A 20494-nucleotide genomic window follows, 5' to 3' on the forward strand; every position below is an offset into this window, starting at 1 on the left:
GGCTGCACCTACGTTACGTTGCTCGCGAATATTTCGTGGCTTCGATTGATCTATCCGATTGGACGAAAGAAATCAATCGTGTGCATTGTTCCGTGAATGACATCGATAGGCTCTATTTGATACTGTTTGAATGAGTGTACGTAAACTCTGCCACGAGCACCGCGTTTTCCAGATCTCCTCACAATTTTAACAGATATCCGATAACGCGAAATCTTAAACTGTTAATTAATCAAATGTTTAACAGCTTAACCAGACGGGAGAATGTTCAACAATCATGTTCAGTGTTCACCATTTTAATTTAAAGTTATAATTAATGATTAATGGAGTTGATCATGTTGATCAAAATTACCGCTCTTCGGTAAACATCATAATTATCGTTATATATTCATGACATAATTAGTTATATGATTTAAACATTAATGATAAGGCTTTCTTACTTCTCCTTACAGTTTAAAAATTTATATTTGTAAAAATTACGTAAATATATTTATAATAGATAAAATTACATAAATATATTTGTTAGACATAAAAATTACATAATATAATAGTAGGTATATCGATCAGACAAAAATAATTTTAGAAACGTTCCATTCTTAAATTTTACAAAACAGTTCATATATTATTTTATCTTAAACGTGTTTGCTACAATTTTAACATGAACCTAAAAAATATATCTCTCGCCTTAGAAATATTCTAAGATTCCATTTTATTTTAGTTGCTTAACTTTTTTCCAAACGATATACATCGATTATATACGTTGCATGTTCGCGTCGATCGTGCATAGAAAACGCGAAAGATTGTTTCTTCTCGATTCCGAAAGTAACAATCAAATACGAATTTTTCAACGGAGGCACAGGCACGTTCTTAAATCCTGTCTAAAGCGAGCTATTCGGCGTGTACAGTGTGTACTCCTCATACAAAATGTAGCCAAGGTTCGAGACAACAGCGGACAGAACGGAATGGTATGCGCCCGAACTTTCCCGATAGCGAGATAGAAATCGCAGATTGCATGCTAAAACTTTCAGGCGAGGCGAACGAGGAGCGTGTCTTAAGGGAATCAGGATGCAGTAATAAAATCGTATTCATGCCGATCGCGCCTACTGTATACGGAACGATACTCTCTTATCGTCGATACAAACGGAGAGGAAAAGATCCTGTGTGAAAAAAATTAAAGACAAAGATATGAAATAAAATATTTCACAAAACTTCATTTTCGACTTCTAAAATTGGAAAATTAAAATGTATTGTCCATTTTTGTCCATTAATGTGTTGTTGATTTTTAAGCTTGGGTAACTCTTATCTACTTTGCGATCTCTAAATCATCCAACTGTACTTATTTTTATCACATTTTTAACATCATTTATTTTTATTTTTTCATTATTCATATTTTTTCATATGCAACAGCAATGTAATTGAAGCTCGGCAACGCGACGAAATTCATTACAAACGAAGACTGATTAATCGACGAGTTTTAATCTTTTGCAATCTCGGCAAAAAAAAATACGGCTGCAGAAACAAGAGATTAAACCACGATTGCCCGTCCGTCGCAATTGCGACCTTCTTGCGGCATTCAATGCGGAATACACCCTCCTCGTCCTCCTCCCTCCCGCTCCCCTTGTAGTCGACTTGTACTTTTGCTAGCGGCAAGGGAAAAGGCACGTTAGCACGTGACTGGAATTCGTTTTACAAACTCTCCGCAACCACGCATATAGAGTTCGCGTTTTAGGCGGTCGCGTTGCACGACGTAAAGTGGAATCCATTTCTCTGAGATAAACTACCCACGAGAAGTGTTGCGAGAGATATAACAAGAAATAAATAGGTAGGATAAACTACGAGCATTCAAGTAGGAGAATAGCGTTAGATAGCAGTGATTCACGATCAAGTCAGGACAATTTGGAACTAGAATTAGACATTATTTATAAAATATATCTTTATTACTGTTGCTCGTTATGGATTTGTTATATATATAAGAAAACTGCGTATTCAACTAAATCTCAAATGTATAAACGTTATAAAAAAATAAACTCATCGTCAACGCAACAGCAACGCTTTCTTTTACTTGTAAAATAACAAATATCATAAGATATTTGAGTGATATCGTGATATTTAAGTAGGTTGATGCAAAAGTAACGTCAATTTTATGTCTTACTTTTAAAATGAATTATATATAAAAGATTATGTCAATACGTTAAAATAAAATGTTTTTGAGCACCAACCTAATGCTAGTTTTTTGTTGTAATATTTAACGTACCAGCTAGCTCATTAACTCGAGACTAATTCTTTGGCGTGCCAGTTCGATGCCAACTACCTTCACTTCCACACGCTGGCCTACATGTAGATCCCTTTTTTTCATACGGGTGGTGTGTATCAGTGCGTCACTACCAACCCCCACGTCTACAAACGATCCAAAAGGCACGACGTTTCGCACGACGCCACTCAATGTGGTACCGACGGTCAAATCGTCGATATGTCGCACGCTCTTGCGAAACAGTGGCTGGTTCAATTTCGATCGTATATCGTCGTCCTTCCGCATGGTCAGAGCTACAACTATTGTCTCCATCGTAGTCTCGTCGGTGCCGAATTGCGCGGCTAGATTCCCGTATCCAGTTCTCGCGTGAGAATTTATCCTATCGATAAATGCCGGAGTGCCGATGTCGCACAATTTGCATCGGCAGTGTTTCACGAATTTATTCGCTATCGCGTACGATTCCGGATGGATCCACGTCTGATCCAGGGGATCAAAATCGTCCGATCTCTCGTTTCGTTCCGACGAGGATTCGCTAACCGTCGCTGTCTCCGGCAGAATTCTTATAAAACCTGCACATTGTTCGAACGTTTTGTTGCCGATGCCCTTCACATTCAATAACTGCTTTCTGTTCCTGAACGGCCCGTTTTTTGTTCGCCACTCGATGATATTCGTAGATCTAGAAAGCGTGAGACCGGCTACTCGTTGTAGAAGATAATGGGAAGCTGTATTGATATCAACTCCCACAAAACTCACGACCTCCGTGACAACCTGAAACATTTGACACGAATATCTCTCTGCCGCGTATCGAATTTCCGCTAAAAAGCTATGGCGTTATTATCCGAGAAACTTTTTCTTTAGAAATGCCCGATCGCGATTTTTTCTTTCTAAAAATAGAACAAGCATTAATCTGTCTATTTAGATTTCTAAAATTATCGCTAAGAAAAATATCAACTTCATATTTCAGAATTTTTCAACGAAATTAACATTGCAAAATTATAAACAGCACTCTCAAGTTACCCACGCGTCAAGTGTTTAATTTAATCGATATTAAATAACAAATTGATACTAACTTCGGACAGCGTCCTCGTCAATTTCGCCTCGGGAAGATCATGTTGGTACATCCCGACTCCTAAGTGCTTCGGCTCTATCTTCACCAATTCCGCCAACGGGTCCTGCAAGCGTCTCGCTATCGAGATAGCCGATACCAAGTTCGGATCGAGATCCGGAAACTCGGATTTTGCCTGCGGACTACAACTATAAATCGAGGCGCCGCACTCGTCAACAATGGCGTACATCGCGTTCAGCGAGCCGAACATCCTCGACTCTATTACCTTCGTCAGAAATAGCTCGGTCTCCCTGCACGCCGTGGCGTTCCCCAGGGCTATCATCGTGCATCCGTATCCGTTGACCAATTTCGCCAGCACGTTAGCCGCGTCTTTAAACGCCGATGGACGATTGTGGGGGTATATCACGGCGGTCTCGAGGACGTCGCCTTGCTCCGATACGACGGCGAGTTTGCAGCCGTGACGGTAACCCGGGTCAATACCGAGAACGATTTTACCTCGCACGGGAGGAACGAGCAGCAATTGCTTAACGTTAGTAGCGAAAACCTCGATAGACGCTTTTTCCGCGCTCTCCTTCATCTCGCTCCTCACGCGACGTATCACCCGAGGCCTAATCAGTTTCTCGTAAGCGCGATCGATACCGTCTTTGAGCAAATCCCAGTGGAGTATCTTCGCGCCGCATCCGAGGTCTCGTCGATGCGCGTATCGCGACAAGCAGTGTTCCTTGAACGCGTGCTCGAAAGCATCGGGAACGATGATCTTTACGCCGATGATTTTCCGCGACTCGGCCCGATTGATGGCCAGTACGTGGTACGGCTTGATGGTATTCACGCTCGATTTGAAATTAAAGTACCCCTCGTACTTCCGGCTATTTACGTTCTTCGAATCCTCCGCTGTTTTACACCGCGTCGTTTGTATATCTATAACAGACGTTTTCCGGAGGGACGTTACCTTGTCAAAAATCTCCTTATTCTTGCCGATGACGTCCGCTATTATATGCACGATACCGCTTCTCACTTCCTGCTCGTTTCGCAGGCCTTCCTTTCGTTCGTCTATCAAGGATGCCAATGGCGGTATATCCTGTCCCTGTAAAACCGCACCACTGACAACTCCCAGGCCCAATTCTCGCGCTTTTTCCGCCAAACTTCGCTTCGACGCTGATTTGTACAAAGAGTAAATATACTCGAGATCGGCGAGGGATTTTGTAGACGTGACAGCAGCGTGAAGTTCCGGCGACCATTTCCCCAACTTGTCAATGTTCTTGATAATCGCCGCAGCGCGAAGCTTAATGGTCTTTGCCTCCTCAAAACTCTCCAGAAGCGCTCTCAACTTATCCGGGTCCATAGAACCGGTCATATTCTTTCTGTATCTTGCGACGAAGGGAATAGTGTTGTCCTCCTTGAAAAGCCTCACCACATTCTCCGCGATACGTCTGTCGATATTGTTCATTTCGCTCACATAGTCGATATCTGTCCATTCTGGGCTTTGTAAAAAGCTGGAGTTTAATCTCTCTTCAATCTTTACATCTTCCTTTACACAATCTTTAACTAAATCTTTCCGGTTTTGTTCCGACACCTTTACATCCGCAGAATCAGCGCACGACGATCCTTCTCGTAGCTTTATTTTCTCGTTACTTGTCTCCAAGCTTACTTCTGAATTTTTTATTTTAACAGATTTAACATTTTTGCTCCGCATATTTTTTCCTGCTCTCTTTTTCGTCGGCTCTCCCTTTCCTGCTGTAATTTTCTCTTTCTCTTCTGGAACGTAGACTTCGTCTTCCGTATTTCTCCTTGCTCTCTTTTTTGTCGACTTTCCCTTATCCGCTATAATCTGTTTCTTTTCTTTTTCCTCCGGTACATAGACCTCCTCGTCTTTCGATTTCTCAGACGTCTTATAATCGTCATCGGAATCCGATAGATCAATCGGTACTCGATTTTGCCTGTCTCGCAAATTTCTCTTCATCGTTTCTTTAACGTTGTCTCGTCTGTCAAATTAATAAATCAGTTTTCCCATAAATGCATGTACAAATATAAGGTAGGTCTTTTTATAAATTGCATTGCTTTGTCAATAGATACGTTTTGCGACAAGTATATGGACCGTGCAACAATTTACATCGTTCGGAATCTATATGGAATTCAGTGTAAATGTATAAATACATTAAATATACGTTCAACGACGATTCTCTTAAAATTTTACTCTATGTATTTCAAGCCAAATACTCTTCTTCCGATATGCTTTGACGTAAAGTCTCTCCAGCGGAGTTAATTTCATAATTTCAGAAATGATCACTATCTATCAAGTTACAAAAGAAGTCTGATTAATCTAGTAATATTGATTATTATTTAGCGTGACTGTGTGTGTTTGTTGTATTACCTAAATAAATTAAACGAAAATTCGACGTAAACTCACTCTGCGCTCCGATTGTCAACGTATACGTGATGTCAGACGTGAACGCGCGGCGATTCCTAACGAAAAGAGCTCGGACACACCGTATCGGAAGAAATGGCCTTCGCGGACCGCGAATGATAAAGACACGAGTGGTTTCTCGTGCCGCTCGTGCGGCTAAACGCGAAAAATGTAGAGAGAGAAAAAACGGGACGATCCTAACCACAAACCTATCGCAACAGTCACGTGACTACTGGCACTAGTTCAGCAGTGCAGCAACAGAAAACAGACCGGTAAACATCACTGCCGAGTGCCGATATTCAAATTTCGTTTCCAAGACGGACCCGCCATCTCGAAGACCTTACGCGTACTTGTTGCCGTGGCGCAACGTAATAAGGAAGAAATCAGAAAATATGAATTACGCAGCGCACAGAGCGCATTTTATTATTTCTCCGCACACACGAAGAGGAAAAGAGTAAAAAAACAATATAAAAGTGTCAAGATTAACTGCAGACTTAAATGAAAAAGATAAAAAATTGGTAGCATTTCTCTCGATCCCCTCATCCCCTTCCCCGCCCCCTCCTTCGTCTCTCGCTCCCACTCTTTCGCTTTCGCGCAATAAAGCAAAAATTTAATTTCGACGCAGCGAATTATAAATATCTGCCATACCTGGCGATGATCCTACGTCGATGTCGCGTTCGCAGCAATCCAGCGGTAAAAACGGGACGGGAAATGAGCGAAGGAGATTATTCCGACCCCGGACCGGACCGACGCCGGCCGCGACCGCGCGCGAAAGCGGATCACCCCGATCGCGTATATAGGCATCAGATGGGCACGCACCGGCGCGTAAAACAAGCGACCGCACGCGCGACACTCACTAATCGGAAGGAAAAGTACGGAGAGCGAGATTCGAACGCGAAACGCGAAAAGTTGTCCACGGCGCGGCGCGGCGACGCGTTTCGCGATGAAACTCTGCAGCCGCGACTCGCGACTCGCGACACTCGCGACTCGAGAAACTCGAATTCCGCTTCGAGAATCGCAATATCGAATCCGCTCCGAATATGTCGCGAGTCGCGAGACTGTCGAAATTTCGAAACGATCGCGGCAAATCAAATTTATGATTCAACATTGCGCCGGCTAGGCTTTCGCTGCGTTTAATATAAGTATAGAATGAATATATATAAAAAAAAGGAATTGAATAACCGATAAAAAGGCTAAAACAGGCGATAATGTTGTTGAATTCAACATTATAAAATTTGAAATTTTTATCTCGGTTTAATTTACATTTTATCTTTTTCTTAAATTCTTAAAGCTAGAATAAGGTAAACCGAGATTAACATTAATCTGATATAAATGGACATTATTGGACGAACTTAATAATTTGGAGACTTCTCGTAATACTAATTATCACGCTTTCGACAGCATTGCGGCAACGAACCGATCAGAGTAATAGCTATATGATTCTTCGACGTTGTTACGAACGCATAAATTCTTTAACGCAGAAATAAATCAATTAAACTTAAATTAAACTTAAATTCAATAAAAATATAAAAAATGATCGACAATCAATAAATTGCGACAATTCGATTGATGCGCGATTTTCGTTATTCACACTCTTTAATATTTGGCTGCGTTTAGCAGAAAAAACAGCTCGATAATAAGCGTTGGCGCTGGAAATGGTACAGCGTACGTCACGCATCGGCGATGAATGCAATCTAAAAATTCTAAACTCTAAACTGCTCGTCCGCCGAACAATACATACGACCATTCTTTTACCGCGTCAAGGCGCAGCGCAGGGTGCGGGTTGGAGGTTATGTCGAGCTAGGTTCAGACTCCGGATGGATCAGGGTTCGAAACTAGGATTGAGTTTAGTCTCTCTGTACAATCCAGTTAATTCGACCGGCCCCGTCGCATTGTCCGCCTGGCCGCCTGGCACAACGATGGAGCACTACCGGCAGTTGACGAAGCTGGTAAACGACCGAGTGAAGAGATACGTCGTGCTCGACAACGCGAAGGGGATTGTAAAAGATGCCGCGGGAAAAGCGCAGAGCAAGCTCGCCGATGCGCGGAGCATCGCGACTGAAAAGTACAATATCGTTGCGAAAGTAAGCGACAAACGTCACGGATTTAAGAGCGTTTTTTATTTCGTTCGATCCGGTGTTCTTTGACGAACATTGATTTCTGTCGCGCGCTTGTCCCTCGTTCTCAGGGACAAGTGACGATGCAAAATGTTCTTTTCGAATTTTCTACATTGCCTTACGTATTTGCATAAAATTATCTCGCGATTTATCAACGAGCTTTTCAGATTTTTAGATTGGACGCGGTACAACGTCAAATTTTACGAAGTCGTAATATATTTCTGTAGTTTTTACTTTTCTCGTTCAATATTGTTACAATGTTGGACAAAAGTTACGTCCAAGTTAGACCTAAAACTTTATCGAAGCTTTTTTACTTTCAATTATTAATTGCTCGAAATTCAAGTTCAGTTTACATTTTGATCGCCCGACAATCTGAAGATTCTTCATTAAAAAGGGAGGATATTTTGTAGTTGGAGTCGCAGCTCTCTCTCTCTGTATGCGCGACGTGAGACAACTGTTACGTAAGATTAACTTTTGTGTTGTAGAAACTTACGGACCAGGCTATCATAATGCAAGATTTAAATGCAAAGGCATTAGAGCCGAGCGGACCATTGCCAGGAAAAATCGTAAAATGGTGGCAATGGTACAACCGAGTAACGGGAATGGACACGGTTGAAGCAGCCAGAACGCAGGTGATTGCTCTTCAGAATAAGCTCTTCGACCGTCAGGACAACAGGAGAACCCTGAATAAAGAATTAACGGCCATCACTTCCAAGCTGCAAGAAATCTATGCGGAATTAATTCAGACGAGACGAGACGATCCCAAATACGTGCAATTAACAATGGTGGAACACAAGTCTTTGCAGGAACAAAAGAAAGTTATGAACCAGCTGGAGTTGTCCGAGAAAGAGGAGCGGGACAATTTCACGCAGCTGGCAACGGCGATAAAGGACTATCACGTTAGCCAAAACTTAAACGCGCAGAAATACAAGTATTTGTCTATCATCGCCTCCGCCCTACTAGCGATTGTATCGTTGATCGGTTCAATGATACTTAATAACAGGAGGATACGAGACGTGCGAACGACCATAGAGGTAGCGCAAGAAAGGAACGAGTCGTTACTTCGAACTCATATGAACGAACTGTCTAACGTTAAAAATATATTGCGGTCACTGAATACTACGGTTTCCCAACACGTAGCGGATCGTGGTAAAAAGCAGGAAAACGCGATAGCTTCGGACGAACGAAGCAATCGATTTAATACGTCTACGATCCTCGTGACTTCCGCCAAGTATTCGGCAAGTTTGTTAATTTCAGGAGCGAGTTTTATCAAGAGAGGTATTTATGCATGTGGCGCGTATATTTTTTATAAGTAACGCAAGTCATTTATACATCATTTGTACATCGTTAAAAATTTAAAATTACTCGAGACACCCAAACCAAAATGCGAGTATTGCGGTTTTTCTTATTTGTAATAAAACGTTTATTAAAATATGTGGTGCGCGGTAACATATATTAAAACTGAGAATATAAAAGAAGCTATTGATCAAGAGACACGGTCTCGCGCCAAGTACGCGAGACCGTGACTCTTTTACGCGAACGCACGAGCTGCGAGAGTACCCCGGAGTACCCGAGATTTTAAGATCTCGATACGAAAAGTAAACGTGAGGAAGCGCAAAGTTTTCTTTCGCGAGGTGTTAAAAGCTATGCTTATTGTACACTTGCCGTTCCGTTGTGCATTCTTCGTTATAAAAACTTGTAAACTTGTGCGCGAGGATTTATGTTTACTAAGATGCCGTATGTATTATAAACGTTTTGCACGTATAACTGTAAATTATCTAGATAACGTGAAATGTTATACAAAGATAAAACGTATAAGCAAACGTTAATAATTTTGTACATTTCATTACAAGACCAAATGTATTTTAAAATAAATTTTAAAAACTGCAAATTATTATTAAGTCAGTGTATAACGGAAGCTCTCGAGTAAATATCAATATACGTTTACCTTTGTTTTTACATTAGTAAAATATACGATCGATAGATGTGGTAATTAAGGATCGAACGTGATAATTGTATACGATGAAAAGAAACGACGAAAATGTAAAGAAATCGTTCTAATTATGAGTCCCAAGATTTCCACTCCATTCCATCTGGTGGTCTTCTCTGAACCGTTTTTTGTCCTACTTCTCCCCAATTAGTGCTTAAGACAGTGCCGCCCGATTCTATCTGTATATTATAAATGAAATATATTATAAATGAAATATTTCTTACTACGGTGTCATTTTGACTCGTTACATTCAACGTGTTTTAGATGTATGCATTTGTATATATATATATATATATATATATATATATATATATATATATATATAAGTTGATTTCTAATTAATTGTCGTCTTTAGGAGAGAAATTCAGGATCTCGTTATACAAATGGCTTCAAACATATTGATTTTTACTTGCAAACATACAAATATCTTCGTCAATTTATCTGTTTTATATTAAAACTGTAAGTTTGGTAAAAAAAAAAAAAAGAGGCAACGTGTTTCGCTGCACGTTCTTTTGTTGCTATTTAATTTGTCAACGATGAACATTGGACTGGATTACTTACAAAGGACTTGTTCATCGCACGTCTCACTTCATCGGATCCGTTACCGTATATGCTTTGGAAAAGAGTATTCACCGCAGCATCACCCACATTTTGTTCCGCTGCCTCCTCTTTCAATATTTCCTTTTCCACCTTATCCCAATCTCTGGATATCTTACAGGAGCTTGGATACTTGGGCGCTTGTGTGCCAGCCTGAAGTATTTCTGGAACGATACGCATGGTTTAAAAAAAAACATGATTATCTGCATACGTATAGCGACAATCGTGACGTTGCGGAAAAAATATACGGCAACTAAATGATAGAGGTTTAAATGTCTTATTGCGTCATAAAAAATTATACGTGTCAGACATATTGTTAACAAAATAAGTAAATTAATAACGTCTAATATTATCTTTCAAGCATTTTTCCAAACATTAACAACGATCACGTTTTTGTCTCACATTTTATCTCGTTTTGACGAAGTAATGTATTTACAACTTACCGTTCGGTATAGGTTTCACGTTCGATTGAACTGGCTCGCCGTCTAGTACCGTCCATCTAACGTCATCCCGTTTCTTCAGTTTAATTTCTATCTTGGACGGCATTACCTTGTGCGAACATTCTTCCGCCACTATAAAGTTAGCCAAATCCAACTCTAAACTATATTCATTGCCGGATGGTAACTTTGCTGAAACACTTAGCTGAAAAACAATTTGCAACATGGTAAAAGTTGTATTTCGCACGTTGTTCAAAATTTTACTTAGCTTTCTTTTCATTAACATTTACCACAATCTGTAACATTATGTGAGAATCTTGAGATATCTCAAGCTGGTCAAGCTAGTACTCAAAGTACTCAGTTGTCCAAATAATACTCGAGATATTTAGATAACCGAGTACTTTGAGTACTAGCTTGGCTAAAAATGCTTTAAAGCAGATTTCTTTGTCCTGATTGATCAATCGAACACTTTGAAGCATTTGTAGCGCCAAGTAGATCACAGTCTTAGAGTCACTGTGAGATATTACAGCTGTGTTCGCTCCGGAGCCTTTTTTACTGAAAAAAATCACTCCATCATCTTTCGACGTGCAATCAGCAATACAGATAGAACGACGCTTTCAGCACGAAAGTACTCGAAGCGAACGTAGCCTACGCCGTTGTTCAAAACTCTCCGGGATGACGCGTGGCTCTTTGGCTTCGCGAGTGATCGGTAACTCAAAGGTCCGTGATTCGATTCTGGCCCGGCCTTCATCCCACATATACCTCGCTTGAAAGGTGGAATGCCCCTTCCCCCCCTCGAAACTCCCTTATCACGCGCTAGCAGAGAGAGAGAGAGAGAGAGAGAGAGACACAAGTCGATGAAGATACTTACTGTTTTTTCTCCGTAATTAATCCTCTCGTTTTCCACATTCTTGGCGAGTATTGTCACGAACACGTGACTCTCCGTTTGATACCAATCGTGTTTTATCTTTGGTTTAGGCATCTACGAAACATCACGAGCGTTATTCTCATCGCGATCTCTTCTCTCGCGGTTACATATTCACATCACGTTATTCGTATTACTCGTACTTGCCTCGTCGTTCTTAATTGTGGAGCTCTCCATTTTCTCGCCTGCGTCCATCGTACGCTTATCACTCGATCAGAACATGAAGAACGTTGAACTCAAAATGTGAACGCCGCAGCCCTCAAGCCCTCAATCGCCCTCAATCTTCTAGAACCTTCGCGTGATCAAATAAACACACGAGGTTACGAGATGAATGCAAGGGATGCTGCGACGAGAGACACAAACGAGCTTGTTCGCGCAGCTTCAGCTTATCGCGCATCATCCCGCCGGCCAATCCGCGATTAGATTAGCGAGAAATGTGCGGAAGACGATTGGTTGGTCTTCCGCATATCCTTTGCGGTAGCCTAAAGGTGAAATTTCATGGGCAGTGAAAAGCAGCAGCAGATCGTACCTGATTGGCTACAAAATAGAGAAGTTCCCGAGTTTCTAGAAAATTACAAAAAAGTAAACAGATTTACTAGATTTCGACCAATGAAATGCGCGTAACTGCTCTAGTGAATTTCCTTACTTTTGTAATTGTCACCTCATTTCAAGGGAGCCTATATTACGGTTCTTGAAACGATTATAAATTTATTAATTATTAAGGCCGGTATTCATAAGTCTTCAGGATCGTCTTAAGTAATGTCTTAAGAAGCTAATACGGCTCTGTGATTGGTTCATGACATCTTAAGATTAAACTTAAGACGGTCTTAAATAACTATGAATACCGGCCTAATTTACAATGAAATTGTGTTTAAATAGTTTAATTTCTAATTAAACTGTTCTTTTTTTTTTACAGGCACATTTATGACGATCGGTCCTGATCGTCCCATTCGGCCTCCTATTGGCGGACGTCGGCAGACGTCAGCGACATCTCGACATCTCCGAGCGCGATCCGGACGCGGCAGCAGCTGTTCCCGCGAATCCCGCGACGTTTCCTCGCGACGGACAGCGGGCGCCTTCTAGGTACGCGCGACTGCCCCGTGCCAGTGCGACAGCGACTGATTTCAGAATGGCGACTGTCTTCACCTAAGGAGGGTACTTGACTTCACGTTCGCTTGTGGCACTCCGCGTGACTGACGCGTATCCGCGAAGGCCTTCTATGCCCGACCGTGACGCGGCACCCGCCGAGGATGATAATCAACAATCCGGACCAGTTCAAGGCGTGGCTCACCACCGTGCTGGAGCCGCTGTAAGTAGGCCAAGTCCGCGCTCTCCCCCGTGAGCCAGAGCGCACCGCTCCGCGCGCGTATGTGGGTACTCGTAAATGGCCGTACGTGTGGCTGCGCCGCGCTCTTCAATCTCTCCGAGTTCCCCCAGTCTCCCATCTCCAGTCCCCGTTCCCCGTGCGACGACACGGTATTTACGCGGGGTTGCATCGCCGACTGCCGCTCCCGCACCCTCCTGCCCATCCCCCTGCACGAGCAGTACGAGCACCCGCAGCTTCCTGTCTTCGCTCGCACCAGCGCGCTGCCCCAGCCCCAGCAGCTTCGTCTAGCCGACTAGCCGAGACTAATAGTGGGAGACGAGCGGATCTCCACTGAGATAACCGTCTCTTCTCGTAAACGATTTGTTGACGTTGCAATTGCGAATATTAAATTCTGGGACCTTATTACGGTATTATTTGTTGGTCCGCAAAGGGATTTGTGTTGGATTGAGCAAATGAACATTTGGTATCTTTGTTTTGATATTTTCATTTGGGATCACTGTAGGTAACTGTAGCTTGCTTGTGTCCCACAGCGAATGAGACGATTAGAAAGTTATTTCATCGAGTGACAATAGGAATTGGCATGCTGTTTTTTTTTGTTTTTTTTTTTTTTTTTTTTTTTTTTTTTTTTTTAATTCTGATCTTACAGATGAACTATGTACTAACTTGCCACTTGATCACGTTGACGTTTGATTGATTTTGCGTAGTTGCTTTAAAAAAGTACACTTTTACCTTGGAGATATAAATATGAAAATAATATTTTCAAATCGACAACAATTGGCAGAAAATATACATAAACTTCGCAACGTTTCAACCCATGGTTTATTTTGTTTTGTTAGATCACTTGATAAGGACCCGAAGTTTATGTATAATTTTTGCCAATTGTTGTCGATTTGAATATATTATTTTTGGTTAAATATTATTGGCGGAACAAACATTTATTTTTGATATAAATATGGTATAATTTATACTTCAACTGCACAAGGAGAATTGAAAACTAATTTCTGATTAATATATAAGCTTTGTTTTTGTTAAGTTCTACAAAGTACATATATTTAACGACCTGTTTGCATCGCAATGCTACAATTGGTGCCTAGTACAAAATACTTTTCACTTTGCAGTTACGTTATATAACTTAGGGGTTTTATATCATTTAATTTAGAATAAACTCTTGGAATTCTTTCCTGAAGAAGGAAAGTTTTCTAATGTATATAATTTTCAACAAACTGTAGATTATAGATTAACTGTAGATCATATACGATTATGATTGATGGAGTTGAAACGGTAAAGAAGTAAAAACATAATGTAAATGGGTTACTAAAAAAGAAAGCGAGCAATTGTTATTAATGTGAAGCAACTAATTGTCATGTCCAGTAAAATGATTTAGATAATGCAAAAAATGTTTAAATTAAGGAAAATAATGAACATGGAATAATGAACATTGTTTTATACATGCTTTATGTTTTCTCTTGCTTTATTCCAAGTACAAGCAATATATGTTAATTTTATTTTAATTAGAACATCCTTATATGTTTTTTTATCTTACTTTTGCATAATAGTATTTTACAATTAATTATTTTGTACATTTTAATTATAATAAAAAGGAGTATTTTTTTGCTAACAGCATCATTGAATTTGATCAAATATTTATGCATAAAAGAATTTTATATTTAATTAATATAGTGTCTTAGAGAGAGATTAAGTTTTATAATATTTACATTTTTGAATAAACTTTTCAAGTATTTATATAGTAGAAGCTTTTTTTTTTCCCAATAAATGCCTATTACTAAATAATTTATTTTCTTTTATTAGGTGCGATGCAGATCCTGCTGCTTTAGCCAAATATGTCTATGCGTTGGTCAAGAAAGACAAAACTTTGGAGGAACTACGTGGCTGTATGGTCGAGCAGCTGGATGTGTTTCTACAACACGGTACGTTTGCACAAAAATATTCGATAATGTAAATTGGAAATCTGATCTATCGCTTTTCCGACATTAAAAATGCGTTGCATTGTTTCCAGAAACCAAAAACTTTGTGGACGTGCTCTTCAAGACGTTAGAGACTCAAGAGTACGTGCTCCCACCACCTAAGAGTGAGCCTGATGGTGGTGGGACACCACCCGGCGTAAATCCACCCGCCCCAATTGTACCATCATCAACGGAGAAAGTAATGGATGCAACAATTCCACTAGTACCTATAATTACGAACCCGCCTGTCCCACTTCAAATTAATGGATCCGCACCTGCTGTAATTAGTAAACGCGAGACTAGAAAATCTGATTCAGATAAAGATAAAGAAAAGGAAAAACGATCTCGAAGCAGGTAATCTTTTCTCTACGATTAAAGTAAAGTATAAAATTAATTTCTATATAATTCAATGTTTATACGAACCGCTTATTTATTCAATGGTTATCAATGATTATATATAAAGCTTATATGAAACAAAGAAGAGTTAAAAAGTACAAGAATTTTAGCATATTAAGTCTTAATAATACTAACTTTTCTATTATACTGTGTAAAATATAGGAGTGGAAGAATGAGATCGAGAACACGATCACGATCACGATCATGGGAAAGGGACAGACGTAGATCCAGAAGTAGAGAACACATTCGACGTGATAGAGAAAGAGATAGAAGTCGCCCATGGCGAAACGAATCCCCACCGATGAGTACCAGACGACATGATCGCAGGTGCGTATATTTCATGTATTTGTATTTTAAATATTTAATGAAATTTGATGAAAATTTCAATAAAAACTTTTATCATAAATCGCGAGTCTGATTATTTTTTTCTTAACGCTTTGAGGAAAAAGACCTTGCTGATAGGTAGTTGCATCAACGCTGAGCGATGCGTATATCAGACTGTTTAATATTTATATTAAGATACTTCTTTGTTTGTTTCCTTTCAATTAACTATTGAATTTCCATTTTCTTAGATTCTTCAAAAACAGGTCCTTGGATATCTATGTACACTATGTATTTTTATTTTTTAGACGTACTAGGAGTCGCAGTTCATCACCGATACGACCTAGAATACGCGACGGTCCAGACAGTCGCGATCATCGAGCAAGATTCAGAAACAGATCTCCAACGCCGCTTCGATCCCGTTCGCGTTCAAGATCAATAGAACGGAAGAAGATCGATCGCTTCGAAAGGATAGAGGTAGATAGAACGGATCGAATTGAGGGCAGTCCTGGTGGTGGTACACCAACACAAGATAGTAATCACGGAGATGTAGACATGAGGCTGTCTACGACTAGTCAATCGATACAAAGTGTTGTCGCTGTTGCGAGTAGTATTCCAAATAATCAGACAAGTTCTTTTCAACAACAAGCAAAGAGACGTTGCAGAGACTTTGACGGTATGTATCTGGATTATTTAGAAGAATAACTATCGCGTTTAAAAAAAATTGCCGTTTCTTTAAAAGTTTAAACTGACAGTGAAAATAAAATGACTCAAAGTCACGAGAAATATATGTTTCTTTTAAATGGCATTACATTTAGACATCACTCGTTATCTCTTTTATATTTATGTTTGTAGAAAAGGGATACTGCATGAGGGGAGATCTTTGTCCCTATGATCACGGCACAGACCCAGTTGTACTGGAAGATGTGGCACTTAGTCGTGTTTTGAGTTTCGGACCGCATAGTGCTCAAGCTCCAGGAACAGTTCCAGTGGCCACGGTACCAGAACCACCGCAGGGTCCTAACGGTAATCCACCACCGCCACATCTCCCTCTTGCCAGTTTACCACCACCTCATTTAAGAAACCACCACTCTAATATGGGTATGTATTTCCATCTTGTATATGTTTCAATAATTTAATATATCATGATAAAGCAATATTTTTTTAAAGAAGAAAACTACATTTTTGACTGTACGTGTTATTGCCAAAGAGGCATTAATGAAAATTGCAAAATTGACCATTTTTAACCAATTAATTTAAAATATTAGCCCCAAATTGTGTGAACTGTTAATACATTTTATAACTCTAAGATCGACGAATTAAAAAAGAAAGAATAGCTATATAAAGCTGTATTACAATCGTGTGTTATAGCGTTACAGTTATAAATACGGTATTTCATATTTTTTTAAAGGTAATGAATTAAATGTGTTAGATGTTTTCGCAGAATATAATCCGGACGCACCTAGCATGGAGCCACGAATGCCATGGGGTAGACATCCGCAACCTGCGCCTGGGATTTACGGCAGGGGACAAAGAGAACTGATCAGTGTGCCGGTTATTCCTCACACAAATTCGTCGGAAATCACTCACACCCAGAGCAATCCGCTGAAACGCAAACAAGCGTTTGACTTTAATCGTCTGGGACCGAAACAGAGAGTAGTGCACAACCCGGCCAATTGCTCTCTGGAACTGAAAAAGGTTCCACGAAGCTTAAACAACATAACACAATTAAATAATCATTTTTCCAAATTCGGTAAAATTGTAAATATCCAAGTTAATTTCGGCGGCGATCCTGAGGCAGCGTTGGTTACCTTCCAGCTGCCAACCGAAGCAAAGTCTGCTTACAGAAGCACAGAGGCTGTGTTGAATAATAGATTTATTAAAGTATTTTGGCATAATAACGTCAATAATAATGCGGCTGGTGGAGCAATCGAAAATGTGCCACCGGGTAAGATAAAGCGCATCTTTTATTATCCACAATAAATATTGTAGACGTTAAAATGTCGAGCGTGACTTAGTAACGAATAATTTTATTGTATTCAGGATGCCGTCCCTCTGTGAAAGAAAGACTAGGCGCCGCGGTAACATTACCGGCGAAAACCGAAGATAACGAGTACGTTCCCACGCGTCGTTCGACCGAGGAACAAGTCACGCAAACCTTGGTTCCGACTTCACCTAAAGCTGCCGTTGTTGTTCCTACTCGAGAAGACAAGGTTCTCGCGATAAAGAAAACGCAAGAGATGTTAGCGGCTAAGGAAACGCTAAAGAAGAAACAAGAGGAGAAGCGTAAGGAGGCGATAAAGCTGACCGCCGATCTGCGCAAGAGGAAACAAGAATTGCTGGACAAGCATCTGATTGAATTGCGTGCCCTGATTGACAAGGCTGAAAAGAATCCGGAACAAAAGGAATCGATTATGCCGACGATAAAGGCTATGCAGCAGTCGGTCGACAATTTGCGTAAGGATTTGGCCGCGAACGGCCAGATTGGCGGTAACAAGTCGCAGGTGAAATCTAGGGAGCAGGCGCAGAAGGAGATCCTGGACGCCGAGTTAGATTTAATGACCGCGCAACAAGAAGGCCAAGACGCTGGTGAGTTGCAGAAGAGATTGAACGAACTTCGAGCTCAGGCGGCCGCGTTGGGCTTGAACACGAATCCCGGTGTGGGTAGAGGCGCGAAAGTCAGCCGGGTCGCACGCGGCACCTCGCTGTCTTTCAGGGGCCGCGGCAGAGGAAGTTTCGCTCATGTCTCGGTGGATCATCGGCCAACGAGTCTTCTAGTCTCCGGTTATGAAACTGAAGAAAAGGCGGAGGTTCTAGCGCATTTTCAAGTAAGATTTATGCATTCGTAATATTTGTACAGCAATTTTTTTGTCGCTCAAAAATAAGAGATATAAAAAGATCTTGTACGTACGTATCTGTATTTCTTGAATTTTTAATTATTTTTCATAAAACTTATTCTTTGTCAGTAGAAACATTAAGATCAATGTGTTTATATTATTATTCTTCTGGTAACCAACAGTTTTGCATTGCACATTTGTTACAAATGTATAACTTAAGGCTCCATATATCTTTTTTATTGACATTTCAACAAGCACACGACGTGCAATTAATGTTACCAATTTCTCTTGTGCTCCAGCAATTTGGTGAAATAGTAAATCAAATAGTCGACGACGCGACACCTTCGATCGTTATCAATTTCAAATCGAGGAAAGAGGCTGAGGTAGCCCTAGTGAAAGGACGCACCTTTCAAGACAGACTGTTATCAATAACTTGGGTGTCCGGCCATCATCTACATCGTGGAGGAGCTACTAATTCGAGCGCATCTATACAGCTCTCATCGCGTTCCGAACAAACTGCACCTACTGCAGACGAGGATATCGACTTAGAGGTAAACATAAGACTCGTATAATTCCGACTTTGATAAAAATAATAGTCCGTTTAAGTAGAATGTACAAAAAAGTTATTTAAAAAATGAAGAAATATTCTCTGATAATATATGAGAATTTAGAATTTTAATTTTTTCCAGATATTTTAGGGTTTATATCGATCAAGAAGATTTTCCTACGACTTTTATTATTTCGCAAAAAAATAGGCAAGAAGATATTTAATAGAAAGAATTTTTGTTATTTGTCTGAAAATTTACATAAAACGCAGCACTGATACGGCATGCCGTTTCTTTTGTGCAGTAAAAATTTAATTAACATATATATACATTCTACGATAAGAGCATCTCCATATCTCCTGCTGGTTCTTCAAGCGTTAAAGATGTCAAATTTTTCCAGGGCACGGAGGCGTTTCTCTTAGAAGAGAACGAGGAGGAAGAAGACGAGGACGGGGAGTCGCGTAGCTGGCGGCGATAGCAGCATCGGCGTCAGCGTCAGCGCCATTTGTGACAGGAGCTTGGTGTCAAACGTAACGACTGCGTGACCATCCGGGCCGATCGTCATACGCGACCTGGTACTTACGCCTACATTGCTGCACCGCCGTTTGATGCGTCTATTGCCATGATTTACACGAAGGAATCGAATTACATCGTGCTCATCAGCGTTATCATGAGTGTTACACTATTTGTTAATATTATTGAATATACTATACATGTGCGCACCAGTGACGGTACGACGTATCACATTAAGTGGCGCAACATAAATAGAGAAAGGAAAAAGAAGGATAAGTGAGAATCAACACGCAAGTTTTTCGAACAGGAATAATTGAACAAAATTTATCCCTATTATTTGTAGAATAAAGCCGCTATGTTTTGTATGGGAAAAAAAAAGAAACACCTGTCATTCTGAGTTTCACAAGTCCTCTTCTTTTATACGTAGAACTCGAATTGTTTTTCCTAGCTCTTGTTATTTTAAAGGCTCGTTAACATGGTAGACGGACTTAGAATAAGTAGGAGCTTGTAATTTCGAGGATATCCAGAACTTTTTTATTCGAAGATGAGGAAACTATATTTGTAATTTATATAATATAAATAGGTATCTCTCTCTATATATTATATAATTCAATCGTAAGTCGTAACATCTCGCTCGATTGGCTGTTGACTTTTATCTATTGTACCTATTTAAAACGGTTCTTGTAATAATGAGCAGTACAATGTATCATCTTTATTGTTTCTTTTTAAAAGATGTCAATGGATTAGATTGCTGAAAAATGCAATGAGATATATATATATAGATATGAAATATTTCGCGCATTATTT

The 20494-nt window shown here is 40.2% G+C and overlaps 5 protein-coding genes across 7 annotated transcripts in view; 2 read left to right on the forward strand and 3 right to left on the reverse strand.

Annotated features, from left to right (window-relative positions):
• Positions 1-6510, reverse strand: part of LOC143896092 (uncharacterized) — a 94848-nt gene extending 88338 nt beyond the window's left edge. Inside the window, exon 1 of the mRNA XM_077403645.1 lies at positions 6367-6510. The gene's annotated coding sequence lies outside the window, so the exon portion shown is untranslated. The remainder of the gene's footprint in view (positions 1-6366) is intronic.
• The window catches only part of LOC143896102 (uncharacterized), an 86440-nt gene extending 76392 nt beyond the window's left edge, over positions 1-10048 (forward strand). Inside the window, exons 2-3 of one of the 2 annotated variants that reach the window (XM_077403666.1) lie at positions 7623-7802; positions 8321-10048. In XM_077403666.1, the coding sequence (XP_077259792.1) occupies positions 7638-7802; positions 8321-9151 (996 nt within the window). In that variant the 5' untranslated portion in view covers positions 7623-7637 and the 3' untranslated portion in view covers positions 9152-10048. Of the gene's footprint in view, positions 1-7384; positions 7803-8320 lie in introns of those variants that run through there. The other variant, XM_077403665.1, reaches the window with a different exon arrangement.
• LOC143896096 (S1 RNA-binding domain-containing protein 1) lies at positions 743-6209 on the reverse strand. Its single transcript, XM_077403656.1, has 3 exons — positions 5722-6209; positions 3319-5296; positions 743-3016 (listed from the first exon to the last, which is right to left on the reverse strand). Exons 2-3 carry the CDS (start codon positions 5272-5274, stop codon positions 2255-2257), a joined length of 2718 nt encoding a protein of 905 aa, XP_077259782.1. The 5' UTR covers positions 5275-5296; positions 5722-6209; the 3' UTR covers positions 743-2254.
• Positions 9117-12150, reverse strand: Sgt1 (suppressor of G2 allele of skp1). The gene is made up of 5 exons (XM_077403671.1): positions 11932-12150; positions 11731-11841; positions 10866-11064; positions 10387-10586; positions 9117-10004 (listed from the first exon to the last, which is right to left on the reverse strand). Exons 1-5 carry the CDS (start codon positions 11977-11979, stop codon positions 9897-9899), a joined length of 666 nt encoding a protein of 221 aa, XP_077259797.1. The 5' UTR covers positions 11980-12150; the 3' UTR covers positions 9117-9896.
• A 688-nt stretch (positions 12151-12838) lies between these two features.
• Positions 12839-20471, forward strand: Swm (Zinc finger protein swm). 2 transcript variants are annotated; one of them, XM_077403654.1, is made up of 10 exons: positions 12839-13093; positions 14921-15039; positions 15129-15429; positions 15634-15798; positions 16101-16468; positions 16648-16893; positions 17225-17740; positions 17836-18620; positions 18929-19180; positions 19575-20471. In XM_077403654.1, exons 1-10 carry the CDS (start codon positions 13035-13037, stop codon positions 19650-19652), a joined length of 2889 nt encoding a protein of 962 aa, XP_077259780.1. In that variant the 5' UTR covers positions 12839-13034; the 3' UTR covers positions 19653-20471. The 2 variants fall into 2 exon arrangements, with proteins under 2 accessions (XP_077259780.1, XP_077259781.1); XM_077403655.1 differs by having other exon boundaries at positions 12844-13093; positions 17237-17740.
• The last annotated feature ends 23 nt before the right edge of the window (positions 20472-20494 follow it).

This window comes from Temnothorax americanus, unplaced genomic scaffold (assembly GCF_048541705.1).
Source record: "Temnothorax americanus isolate GAGA-0224 unplaced genomic scaffold, ASM4854170v1 Scaffold18, whole genome shotgun sequence".
Taxonomy (NCBI): Eukaryota; Metazoa; Arthropoda; class Insecta; order Hymenoptera; family Formicidae; genus Temnothorax; species Temnothorax americanus.